The sequence below is a fragment of the Aquila chrysaetos genome, chromosome 8 (assembly GCF_900496995.4).
Source record: "Aquila chrysaetos chrysaetos chromosome 8, bAquChr1.4, whole genome shotgun sequence".
NCBI classification, from domain to species: domain Eukaryota; kingdom Metazoa; phylum Chordata; class Aves; order Accipitriformes; family Accipitridae; genus Aquila; species Aquila chrysaetos.
Genome location: NC_044011.1, coordinates 7,383,667 through 7,396,945, shown reverse-complemented (window position 1 = coordinate 7,396,945; position 13,279 = coordinate 7,383,667). Strand labels below are relative to the sequence as shown.

The 13,279-nt window shown below is 39.5% G+C and overlaps 1 protein-coding gene across 4 annotated transcripts in view; it reads right to left on the bottom strand.

The window, feature by feature from the left end:
* RNASET2 (ribonuclease T2) overlaps positions 1–13,279 on the bottom strand; it is a 29,996-nt gene that overhangs the window by 4,411 nt on the left and 12,306 nt on the right. For all 4 annotated transcript variants that reach the window (XM_041125397.1, XM_030022780.2, XM_030022782.2 and 1 more), the window contains 6 exons: positions 11,222–11,277; positions 10,255–10,312; positions 9,375–9,445; positions 4,416–4,529; positions 2,112–2,157; positions 1,823–1,897 (listed from right to left, as the gene is read on the bottom strand). In XM_041125397.1, the coding sequence (XP_040981331.1) occupies positions 1,823–1,897; positions 2,112–2,157; positions 4,416–4,529; positions 9,375–9,445; positions 10,255–10,312; positions 11,222–11,277 (420 nt within the window). The remainder of the gene's footprint in view (positions 1–1,822; positions 1,898–2,111; positions 2,158–4,415; positions 4,530–9,374; positions 9,446–10,254; positions 10,313–11,221; positions 11,278–13,279) is intronic.

Sequence of the window (13,279 nt, the reverse complement as noted above, 5' to 3'; positions counted from 1 at the left end):
GTTTTTTTGTTGTTGCTTTGGTTTAGTTTTGGGGTTTTTTTTGTTGTGGGTTTGGGGTTTTTTTTATTTATTTTGGTTTTGTGTTTTTTTGTTGTTAGGGGTTTTGGGGGTTTTTGTTGCCTTTTTTTTTTTTTTTAAAGAATCTTAAGAACACAGCAAGTGTATAATATGTTTTAAACATCAAAGTACCTCCATAATGCACTCCAGGCATCAACAAGGCTGGAACTCTGAAAAGGGCTATCTGTAAAAAAATGGGGTGTACTTTTTCTTTTCTATTACCCATTAGCTTCAGCTGCTAAGCACAGGAGACTCAAGCTGTAAATTACCTTCATTTAATTTGAGTACCACCCCAATTGTACTAAAAGCAATGGCAGAACTACAGTGAACAGAGCTAGAAACTGCGGTTTGTGTTAGCTCTGTATTTCTTCAACATCAAGAGATGGGTGAGTGTGCAACCCACATTCAACTCGTATTCCCTTGTTGCTTAAAGTAACTTAAAAATACATTTAAAAAATATTGTAACCTAGAATTCTTTTCCACATGAAGAAACATCCCAGTATAAAAACCTCAGAGCACTACTAAAGCAAATGAGCTGACAACACACAAGCTATTAAACTCCAGCAGCAACTGTATCTTGGCAAGTTTTCATAAAATTGTTGTCTCTGTATGGGCAATAAGTCTGCCAAGAGTTTTGTAGCAAACCACTTGTATCAAGCTAAGATAATAAGGAACCACTTACAAGAGGGAAAGCTATCTTGTGGGTTTGGTTTTTTTGTTTTCTTTTTGAACAAAAACAGGGTAACCCAGCTGAAAAAGGAAAGAAACAGCTATGCAGCCTACCCATGTAATTGTTCAGAATACTATTTTGTTCCTTGAAAGGGATTTTTGGTTCAGGTATGGTGACCTGTATTTTACACTACACTGTCTCTGTGTACCACATTTTCTATTGCATTGTGATTCACAGTACAATCGTTGGCAAGGAAAAGTAGAAAGAAATGGAAATTTTAGACACTGTTGGCTCAAAAGGAAAAACTATAGCCATCTTGAACCACAGTGAAGCTCAAAATGCCTTTTTGTACCTCTTTAGGTACAGGCTTTTGAGAACAACCTCAGAGACAAGCCTCTGAGCTGCTTTTTTTCTGAAGGATTCCATCCATTGAGTAACTTCTTCATGCAGAACACGAGCCTTGCCCAGTGAAGGGAAGAGTGCTGTTGACAGGCAGTACCCTTGTCAAGGTTGACAGTCACTGGCTCCATTCAGCTTACTCTTGTTGGTTCTAGTAATTTGCTATATGGCAATTAAGCTTTAGCAGGAGGAGAGGGAAGTACTCAGCTACAGCAATATCTCTAGCATGGTACTTAAAGCATTCATGCAAGAGATGCAAGTTCAAATCTTTTAAGACAGAGAGACCTTTAAAACACAGTGCTCCCACTTTCTGGGTAAGAATACCAACAGTAAAGTTACAAGTAAAGAATGGACACATCCTCCACTAACAGTATTTCTGCGTTAAGAAAAGGCTGTGGCAACAGTAACATAAGCTGCAAAGTGGTGCCAGTACATAAGCAATGTTTTTATGAACTCAACTCTAAGAATCGAGCAATATGTAATCTGCAAAGAGCTGTATACACAAGGAACACCCAGACCTAAGTTTCACCATGCTGAAGATTTTTCACTCTATTTTTGCTTTTGTTTTTTGATAAAAAGTGCTCCTTTTAAAAAAAAAAAAAAAAAAAAAAAAGTGGGGTTTTTTTTGGTTGGTTGTTTTTTTGTTTGTTTTTTGGTTTTGGGGGGTTTGGGGGAGTGTGTGTTTGGGGTTTTTACCTCTTCTGGAGGAAGACATTGGATCTTTGGCGTTACACCATAAAACCTTGTAAGAGCTTCCTTTATGGCAGTCATCTGAAGAATTAAAAAGCTTATATAAATTAATAAGTCACGAGTACATTTTCCAACAGCCCCCACACTTGTTAAGTTCACAAAAACGTTCAGGTAAAGCACAACCTTAAAGAACTATACAATTAAAAAAAGATCACTTACCCTCTAGAAATTACTTGACTCCTGCTGAAAAAAAGTACACGCACATGATTTTGTTTTATAAAAGATTGCCTCTTACCTGGTAATATGAACTGCTTGGCTTTATCCCAGCTTTCAGGAGACAACTGAAACAAAGATAAAACATTTTTCCATGGTTTCTGTATGCAAACGTAACTTCATAATCATTAGGTAAACAGATAATCTTAGTAAGAACTTGGCAAGTATTACAGTGATGAGGAGCAAAGGAAACTTGTCTTCCATCCTCTGCCAGGCCTAGGAAAGGTTCCACTCTTCTGAAAGGCCACTTTCCATTCAACTTGGCAGGGTCAGGAAGAACCCTCTCCCCGACCTTAATCTGAGGAGCTGTGAGAGCTGAGTCTTCAGACACAGCTCAAGGAAAGGGCAATATTACTGTTATTTGCTAGACCTTCAGAACGCCCTGTTGAGTGCCAGCTAGGGCATGCAGTTTAATTACCTCCTTTCCCCTGCCTTGAGCCATACCCCTGTGCTCGGGCCACCGGGAGGTGATGGAGGCAGACTTGTGAGGCTGCTCTCGACACCCTCATGTTCTAACACAGGGTGGGCTTGCTGGGGTGGGAGTCGCACAGCACACTGGGAGAGGGACATGGTGCATGGATCTGGAACAACATCAATGCCAGCGCAGAAATGTTTCCTAATTAATATGTTTTTGAAGAGGAAAGGTTGATCACATAAGAGAAGCAAGGTAACTCAAGAACCTCTAGCCTGTATACCCCTTCCTTTAGATTCGGTCCTGAGGGAAGTCCACACTTCCAAGCTGACAACAAGACTTGGAACCCCGAGTCTGTAAGTCCCAGCTTCTTCCATAAGGAGTGGGAATGTTCAGCATCTTGCAGGGTTTAATCCATGAGTGCTGACAGTGCTTAGCCCTTCCAAGGTCAGCTTCTGCACAGCTGAGATTTAACCCAGTTGACTAAAGGTGTAGCTGTTTGTCATAGTCATTTTACACTGGATATAAGGAGGCCAATAAAATAAATGATGTTCTGTTATTCTTACAGGAGCCTGCATAATGCCCTCTTTTTAGTAATTTCCTTTTTGGAAACAATCTTTTAATCACTAAGACTACTTTTTCGCATTCAAGTATAAATGAAGTACGATGAGAACATTAGCAGTCTTTATTTTTTTAGTAAAGATTAATTTAATTATGTTCATTTCTACAATGGAGAATATGCCCTGAGCAATTAATTTCAACATGTTTCAGCCTCTATTCTTTTTTGGTGTTACACATACTGATATGGAGTTACATAATCGGTCACTGTGCCATCTGTAAAATGTTTTAGTCACACCATTACAGCTACTTAGGCAATTGACTTATCAGACATTATTAATTTTAACACTACATACGACATCCTCTTAAGCACTGTGTCTAGAAAAATCTGATTAAGTTTTATAAGACACCTACAAAAATAGGAGAGGAGGTGGAAGCAAAGATATATTTCCTTTGTGCATATGCAAAGTGAATGAGTCTTTGTTATGGGATTCCTTGGACAAGTCACTGACAGAACACAAACAGGATTTTAAATTTTTTTTTTTTAAGGTATGTTTCTAGATACAAAAGAACTTATTTCCTCTCTCAGATACGGTAGTCTTATACAGAGACACAATTCACAGTCAACAAATCTGAGCCAAACATTCTCCCAGCCATACCAAGCATGATCAGGAAAGGACTCTGGCCTTCTGGCATTCACCTGCAGCCAGAATGTGTACATACAGTGCTTGGACAAGCCACAACATTCCCACCAAGATTTTGTATCTGGAATGGCCAGTGCTTTGGAACCATGAGGAGGAATCAGCCTCTAGGATAAAGCAAGAGTGTCACATTGGGGTTGTTTGAAAGGACAGCAGAGGGCTGCCTGCAGCAACTGAACACTGCCCTTCAGGACATCCTCTCTTGCTGTTACCTCTCAGCCTTTTCTCAGGATGTTCTGCATGATTTTGCCTGCAGCTTGTCCTTTCCTCTGTGCAGAGCACTGTCTTTTCTATAAACAAGTGTTTGGGCCTCAGTATGAATGGGAAGTTTGGGGGGGTTTGTCACTTGATTTAGAAGTTTACAGGTACCATAGCTTTTAGTAGTGAGATATAGCCGATACAGCTTCTCAAAATTTACTGCTCACATTGTCTAAAATGATGCCATGAAGAATACTGCTGGCTTACCAGACTCTGAAGTGACCAGAGACAGGCTTCTCAAAGTAGACAACCCTTCCTCTGAACTCCAGTACTAAAAATAATTTATGCTAATACTCATTTCCCCTCTGCCATCAGATTTTTAGACTTTTTTTTTAGGCTAGATTTGAAACTTTTAGAAATTGTTTGAAAGAGGCAGGCCACTGAGTCATTTACGTACCTGTTAAGATCAACATGCTGGTAGAGTTCTAAGGCTTTACCAAAGTATTTCTTCTGAGAATTAAGGACCTGAAGCGTGGCTGCACAAGTGCCATGTTTCTCCCATTCATGCTTCCTATAGGAGAAAAGCAAAATTTAAGTTTCAGAAAACATAATTTGCAGATATATGTGCTGCACAAGCTAGCCAATATACTTAAATCAAGTATCTGAAAGGCTACATGGGTGAAGTAGCACACTGCACTCAAAAAATACTGCATGTGCAAAAAGGAAAACCAAGGAAGATCACTCCCACCATTTCAATTACAGCAACATCCGTGTATTTTTTTAGTAGAATAATTTACCATGAGATTTTGGACCTATCAGGAGAGTAAGGAAGAAGCCCAAGAAGTCCCTCATTATGGTCTGTAACATCAGACCAAGGAAAAATTCTTTCAGACAATAAGTTGTGTTAAAAATATATAAATGAGTTGGCCTTAACACTGGCAGCTGGAAGAGAAAGACTTTTCAAATTCATGTAAGAGCTGTAAAAGATAAAGGAGAGGATGGTCTAATGGTTTGAATATCGACATGGGACATTCAGAATCAGTAATTCTGTTTTCCTATAAATTATGTATATGAATTTGTGCAAAAGTCATTTGAAGTTCAGCCCTTTCAGCCCTTCACCTGTTATCCCACCAAAGGGTTAACGCTCTTCTCTGCTCCCCCGCCCCATCCGCCACCAGCTATCTTTTTAAGATTGGGCATTGCAAGGTGAGGAGATAAGATAGATACCAATGTGGAATAAACCATTACTTCATTCCAAAGCTGACTTAAGAGAACTTTGTGTCACAAGAGCGTGACAAAACTTTATCAAGCTGAAAACGCTGTTCAGGGGTTTCTTTAGATTAAGTTAGCCCAAATAGTCTGAGTATTTGGGTTTTTTAGCTGCCTTCTTTGAATCAGCTTGGTTTTGAAATAATTAAATGGAGGAATTTATGAAGTAAATATATATCATACTCTTACAATACAAAGGTCTCTCAGTGTATTACAAAGAGATGTCTGGAGATCAAAATGATACGCAATGAATATTTCTAAACTTTGTATAAGTTTTAGTGGAGTCTTTTATGTTAAATGTAGTTTCAAAGCACTAAAAATTTTTCACAACTGAAAACACTAACCCTTATTTTGGGTGGAACAGTGAAACTGCACAAACTGCTAGGACAAGACTGATGCCTCAACTTTTACTTTGGCCTGTGGCAGTATTTTCATAGGCCTGCTCTCAAGTCTTGGTTCTATTCCACCATCAAGTCTTCTAACACCATGGAACTGAGTGCAAAAGAAAGCAATTCTTGCAATTTTATGGTAGACAAAGTCAAATAAGACAAAAAATAGGGCAAAGCTCAAAATATATTTCTATCAGTTCTAAAGTCTATTGAAAGACTAAACAGTATAATCTTTAATAAGACTACCTGCGGATTTGGGGGTGGTGGTGGTGTCTTTTTTTTTTTTTCTTTTTCCTTCTTTTCAAATTTTCACAACCCACTTGTGCACATCTGCTGAATTGATACCTATTTAGTACAAAAAGTTATCTAATCACAAATTCCTGCTACTACCACAGCACCCCCTGACCTTATGATGCCTTAAGAACCTCATGGAAAAGCAGAGAAGCACAAGGACAACTATTATTCACTTGAAAGCCTGCCTTTGAGTTGTCCATTCATATTAAAAACTTCAGATTTTTCTTAAGGGATGAAAACACTTTAAAAGAAATTATGTTTGTATTTAGAGAAATTCGTACACTACTTCTGAACAGAGAATGAATAAAGCAACTGTGGTGTCAGGAGATTTGAGGGAGGGGAGAGGATGCGTTACTGGAAGATTTTCACTATACGTTCCCAAATTAACCTTATAGAGAGTTCTCATCTTGGCTCTAACACTCAACTCAACTGCATGTCAAGTGAATTTTTTACTGCCTGGAGGAGTCCACTTTACATGGGCCAAAGAGCAGATTTCCCGACAAGGGATTTGAAATTACCGATGAGAAAAGAGACTGCAGTTTTAAAGAAAATGGAAACTCTTTTAGGTGTAAATTTAGCACGAGATACTGAGCAGTTAACTTGGACCAGAAGCAGATAATAGTCAAATCCAAAGGGCTACTGGAACAGCAGTAAACTGGAGGCAAGGCTTTGCATGCAGGGTGACAATTTTTCTTCAGATAATATATGCATGTGTGTAAAACTAATGGTAAAGTGTTGTGCCTGTCTTTTGAAGGCTTTCAGTAGTTCTTGTATTTAAGTGTCCTGCTGTTTCCAGAAAAATGGCAAAAATAGAGGGCCAAAGATCTGATGGTGCTCAAGAAGCATATTACTGCTAACATGGAACTGCCATTGGAGTGGTTTGGTCCAGTTCACACTGACCACAGGGCCCAGGCAACAGGTCTGTGGGGATCCCAAGTGAAAATACACAGAGCTACCCACAGACAGTACCCATGCATCATCAGCTGCAGCAAGTCAAGAATACACCAGGCCCAAGTTTTTTAATCAGTTTTTTAATTCGTGAGCTTCCAGAATGGAGAGCTACTTTAAAGTCACTACAAAACAATTACTGAAGCTTTAAGATGACACTCTTGACAGTGTTATTTTATTTTGCAGCACAGCTCTATGAAAAAAAACAATGATGCAGATACAGCTAATTCTGACCATTCAGCACAGGCATATGAATTTTTACCTGCACCTCTTCCATTTAAATGCAAGCTGAAGCAGTTAGGAAATGAAGGAGCTGCAGGTACCAGGGAATAACATAAAATAATTTGTTTAGAAATCAAAAGAATTAATATCTCAATGTTATTCACTGAGACACATAATCCTTCACCTAGACCACAATAAGACAAGGTATTTCCACTTGAGCCTCAGCTCACACCTGGGTGGCATGTGGATACAGAACATAGCTGCCTGTATTCATGAAGGCCACCCATCCTTCTGTACCTCTTGTAGCCACGAGCTAGGCAGTAGCACAGAGCACATATGCCACCTGTCAAGAACTTTGCTGAACATTTTTTCCTCCTTGTAGAACACAAGCACTTTGGCAGGCACACAGGAGTGGTGCTTACAGCACTAGATTGGATTCCACTATGTAACTTGTCCTTCTCCACCATTTTCTCTATGGTGCTGCTAAGAATAAATGTCACACTTGCATACCTCAAAGCTAAGTCCTGCAAATGAAATCTTAGGGGGCTGCAGAAATGCAAAGGAATGAAACTGGTATAACTCAGCTGTGTGGAAAGGAAGCTGAACCTCAAAGAGATTTTGTCTCCCAGTATGTCCTCTTTACGCTACAGAGAGGTTTGCTTTGTGTTTTTTTTTTAAATTTTGAAGTACATTTAACTGAAGGGAGATGTACAATGGGATCTCACTGTCTTTCAGTCGGCTTAAAAGCTTGCACTTACAAAATCTGCAGTTAGAGCTGCCAATTACAGTGCACTTGGCACCTTACTGAAAGGGAATGAATTACTCTGTCAATCAAAATATTAGTTACAGTGTTATAACCTGACTTTTGTGATATTTCTAATTATATTTCCAGGTATTGAAATATGTGCTATTTGATAGCCTTGAACTGAGAGGGAAAAGGTTTTGATCGCATCTGTTCACACCTGCTGCCTACCAAAGTATCTCTGTTGGTAAATAAGGACTAGTATGCACCTGTTTTTATGAACAGGTAGGTGGTCAGGGCATGGGAGGTGCTAGATTTACAACACATTTTTCTTATTATAATTCCAGGAACAGTTTGAGGTGGCATAAACTTGTGCTACCACAAAGAAGCAGTCATGCTCTCCCTGGCGTAGTGTAACAGAGGAGTGGAGGGAAGAAAAAGTGAGACCACCACTTTTGACAGTTACAAGCTTAGGTTGCCATAAGACACTTGTGGAACCAGTTTAAGACTCTGAGGGCAAGTGTCTTCCATAGAGCAAGGACAAGACTAAAAGAAATGCACATTCCCGTCAAAGTTTTTTCCTAGTGATACAGGAGGGAAACAGTCATCCAATCCAAAGGAAAAAACTTATGGGCACTTATAGTTGAGATGGCTTTAAATGCTACTGCCTCTAGCTATGTGCTCTGCTTCTTATCTGATGTTACCACTTTCACTGTAGATCTGGAAGAACAAATTGCTTATCCCTACCTTGGCTGATGCAGCTCATGGCTCAGCAAATTAACTTGAATGGCCACTGAAATTAGTTTGAAATAATGCACTCCAACTGAAGCCTGTGCAAACTCAAATACCACCCATACTGCTCTTTGGTCCAAGTGTCTGATTATTCAGAACCAGAGAAACATGGAGAAAGAGGAAAACAGTACTGTTGTCAGAAGAGATCAAAATGTCCTTCTCCCTTCCCATGAGCCAAGTAGGTTGATCTCTAAATAAATTCCCAGATCTGATTTTAGGCTGCTAGGAAAGTAAATAAAGAGAGAGAATTCTGTAGAGAAGTGGCTAGGGTGATCCAATGCATCCTATTTTTCCATTACATTTTCTGTGAGAAAGCCCAAAAGGAAAGGTCTCTAAAGGACAGCAACACAGTGAAGCTAGCTAGGAAAAGAGGCTTGGAAGCTGCTTTTACAGCTAGCTGTGACAGCCCAGGAGTGCTTACTGCTATTCAGATTTAATGTGTCAACAGCAACTGCTTCTCCTCCCTGGGGACAAAGGGAGGAAACACATTCTCTCTCTTTCTCTTTCACTAAGTTTCATTTCTCCAAAACCTCTGCCATAGTCCTCTCCAACAGCTGCATTTTGCAAGTGTTCTAACAAGAAAACAGATTTATTTGTAAATGAGGCTGACAAGACACACTGCTTTCAGTGGCCTCCTGGACACTGCTTCTCATGCACAACATCTCACCTGAAGAATTACTACCTCAGGTTTTTTTTTTTGTTTTTTTTTTTTTTTTATAAAGTAATATCCAAAATACTTTTTAGGTTTTTTTGTACTCACCAGAACTGGGTGCGATTCAGAGACGAATGAAGCACATCAGGCCAATAGCGTCTCATGTCTGACAGAAGATCCTAAAAATATCACAATCAATAAATGCAGCTACAGTGCTGAAAAGCTATTTCTTACACAATCTACATACATTGATACATTTTCTAGAACGGAAGCCTCATCTTTCAACATCTCCAACTGAAACATTTACTCGCAGAAAAGGTCTTTTTCCCCAGTATTCTGAAAATGCTGTTGTTGGAGGTAACAGGTAGGTGCGACTATCTAAATATCTGAATGTACTAATACCAACACACTGCCTCAAAGTAAGATTTTTCCTTCAACTGTCCCTGCAGAAGTTGTTCAATCATGCAGCTTTTCACAATTGTCAGCTCAAGCCTCCTATCCCTGTTTACAACACATTTGAATGAAACATGGAAATTTTTTTAATTAAAAATAAGAATAAAAAAGGACTAATGCCCTGGGAGAAAACACACAGAAAAACATACTCTGAACTCTTTTATTTTCTGTGTCCTAGCTTTGCACTAGAAAATGGAAGAGCAAACATGGACCGACTGTAACTTCTTTTTCACAGGTCCTTTTTGCCACTGCAGATCCACCACCTACGTTCTCTAGATTTTTTAGAGGATAGGGCTGAACGAGTCAAACCACATGTCTACAAAATCAAGTAGGAACAGCTGCTAATGATTACAAGCACTGCAACTTCAAGTAGTACCAGAAGCACCTAATAAATTTGCAGAGTTCTTAAAAGAACATACCTTTCAGCAAACAGTAAGAGTAATACATGATAAGCTACAGATTTTGCATATAGGATGTGCAAAAGTAATTGTACTCAGCTCTGCTTGGTATGACTATTTTTGTTTTAAATAAATACCTTAATCTCGGTGACATTGAAATGCCATGTCCTATTACATTCTTCAGTTTTGTCAGGCCTAGGGAAGCAAAATAAAAGTGAAAAAAAGATGTCTCCTAACTCACTAATGGTAACTAACAGCATTCTATTCTGTATCATTAGCCTGAATTTTAAATATGCAAGATTATAGCTAGAGATTTTATTTAAAAATGCAAGTAACTCATCAGCATCTACAGTGTTTCAGAAGTAAAAATTCAAGACATTAATTACGGCCATACAATTTCCCATGTAGAGACTCTTCATTAGGCCCTCCAGTCCCTCTCACTTTTTGTAAAAGTCATAGAGGGGGAGTAAATGATATGGAAGGATCTTGACCTCCTCAACCACTGCACCAAGCAATGATTCTGCAAGTATTGCCAAGACACTCACCGGAAATCTAGACATAAAGCTGTTCACCTTTCCAGGACGCATAGCTTAATAAACTCCTGTACTGAATTTTTCCCTGTTATTTGTCAGGAAGACCTTTGAATTTCTACCATTGGCACCAATTCCAGTGAGTCGATTCCTTTGAAGCAAATTAGTTTTTCCTGTACTTTTGCAATATTTGTGCTGAGTTAAGATACTTAAAGCTGCAAGCAGTCATGAGACATTAACAAATTCTGTGTACTCAGGCAGAAAAAAAAAAAAAAAGAGAGGAAACTATACTTCCCTTTTTGTTTGAGAATACAACCGATCTTGTAAGGGGATGTATAAATAAAATGCTCATGTGGCAAGAGGATTTCAGGAGCTCAGCGAGTCATGAGATACAGAAGTGTATTTCAGTTTTACATCAAAATATAGGGTTTTGATTTCCAACAAAACAAGGGCTTTTTTTTCAAGGAATCATAAAACCAGATATATTAAGCCCTCAAAAAAAAGAACTAAACATCCTGGTACAAAACTTGATTTTTCCTTTCCAGGCTGAAATAAAAACACTCTATGATCATACCATAGTCCATGGATTGTCCAGTACTCTGGAGGGTCTTGACAATCATTAGCGCTCATCTGTGGAAAACAAAAATACAGAATATGTTATATGTGTCCAAGGATAATGTTTTAAGAGGAAAAATAAAAGCTCATTCACTGGTGGTCCAGGGCTCTACTGAGACATGAGAAGTTTTGCTTGCTCAGATCAGGAACTGGTGAACTCCAGTTACTTGAAGCTGTCACAGACTGTGCCACTTAGCAGAGACCAACTGGCATTAAAGTTTTGATTCGCAGATCAAGCGAATACCAGGGGCATCCTGAACAGGCAGTGTAAAAAGAAGACAAAGGACAGGTTCTGAGGTAATAGAAAGTAGCCTGATCCATGCTAAATGAATGGAGCTAAATCTGCATTTATTATATTCTAGGTGGCAGCTCTCTGTATTTTTCTCATCATCAGATCTTTTCAAGGAGTGCAGAGCTATTAAAATAAAAAACATCAAAATAAACTATAATATTAGACAAGCACACAACGATCTTTCAGCATCCAGGAGTAGTTTTATTGTTGTATTAAAAGGGAAAAATACAAAGAAGAGATGAAATAGGTTGCTTATTCCAAGTAAAATGGTTAGAATATATTTTTTAATATTTTGACTTGAGGGACAGGGAATAGAGAGAAGAGGAAAGACTATATACATTACTACAAAAAAAATGCCCCAGTCAAAATTTTTGATAATGCAGGAGAAATAGCCTATACATTAATTATTGTTTAGAGCAGAGTACATATTACTGAACAAAACAAAACAAAAAAAACCATGTTCACACATCACAGAATACCATTACTGTATTTTCCCGGATCATTCTGCTTAGTAATTATGGCTCTTTATTAAACACTTTTCACCACTAAATAACAACCTTCTCAGACTTTCTTTCCTCATAATAATAGCTTTCCTTTTTGGGTCTGCATCCCGTCTTAATTATGCCACAATGCCTTTTACATGATGCAAGAGCAAAGTGTAGAGAAGAGCAGAGAGGCCTGTAATCGCACTAATTGCCTTCCACATGCCACAGGCCAGCCGCAGCAAAACTGCAAGCTATGCAAAACTTTCTTGTTCCATGCCCATTTCCTTTCTCTGCTCTCTTGCCACCAATAATAGAAGCAATTAAACCCAGCAACAACTTTTTTTCCTGAAAGGAATATTTTCAACAAACACACACTGCAAACGCCTAAACAATATTGCTCCTGTCATGACACAAGCTTTGTGGAGCTGAAAGAGTTCAGCTATCTAGCCCAAAATACAGCAAATTAATAGCCAGCAGCTAATGCATTATTCCCTGAAAAACAACCTGACAGCTAACCAGCTTGCTCAACCAAGGGTGGTAACAAGAACAGTGCAATTGTGCTCCTCATCCAATCTTTAACTGCAGTTCTCAGACATGTTAAAGGAAAGCCCAGAGTATTTTAAATTTGGAATCAGTTCTCCCCTATCATGGCACTAACAGTATTAGCAGTTTCTCCTACACATTTCATCAGGCTCTTGGTGTTACACTGTGTGCTGGCAGAACTGTGAGGTCAATGCCACCTACAATGCCTTAGTTCACAATTTGCATGCTTTGGCCAGCTTCATTCATCCTCCTTTTTAATTCTAGCCATAGCATTTTTCCAATGTTAATTTTAAATCAATATCATAAAATGAGCAAACACTAGTCTGAGAAGATGGGTACCCCTGTGGTTTGGGTTTGTGGTGGGGTTTTGGTAGTGGGAGAGGGGCCGCAGGGCCGGCTCCTGGGAGAAGCTGCTGGAAGCTTCCCCGGCTCCACGTCGGACCCACCGCTGGCCAAGGCCGAGCCCGTCAGTGATGGTGGTAGCGCCTCTGGGAGAACAGATTTAAGAAGGGGAACCTGCAGCGAGGGAGGGGATCACAATGTGAGAGGAACCCCTCTGCAGACACCGAGGTCAGTGAGGAAGGAGGGGAGGAGGGGATGCCCCCGCAGCCCGTGGTGAGACGGCAGCTGTCCCCCCCCAGCCCACGGAGGGGAGCGGGGGAGCAGACGCCCACCTGCAGCCCGGGGAGAGAGGAGC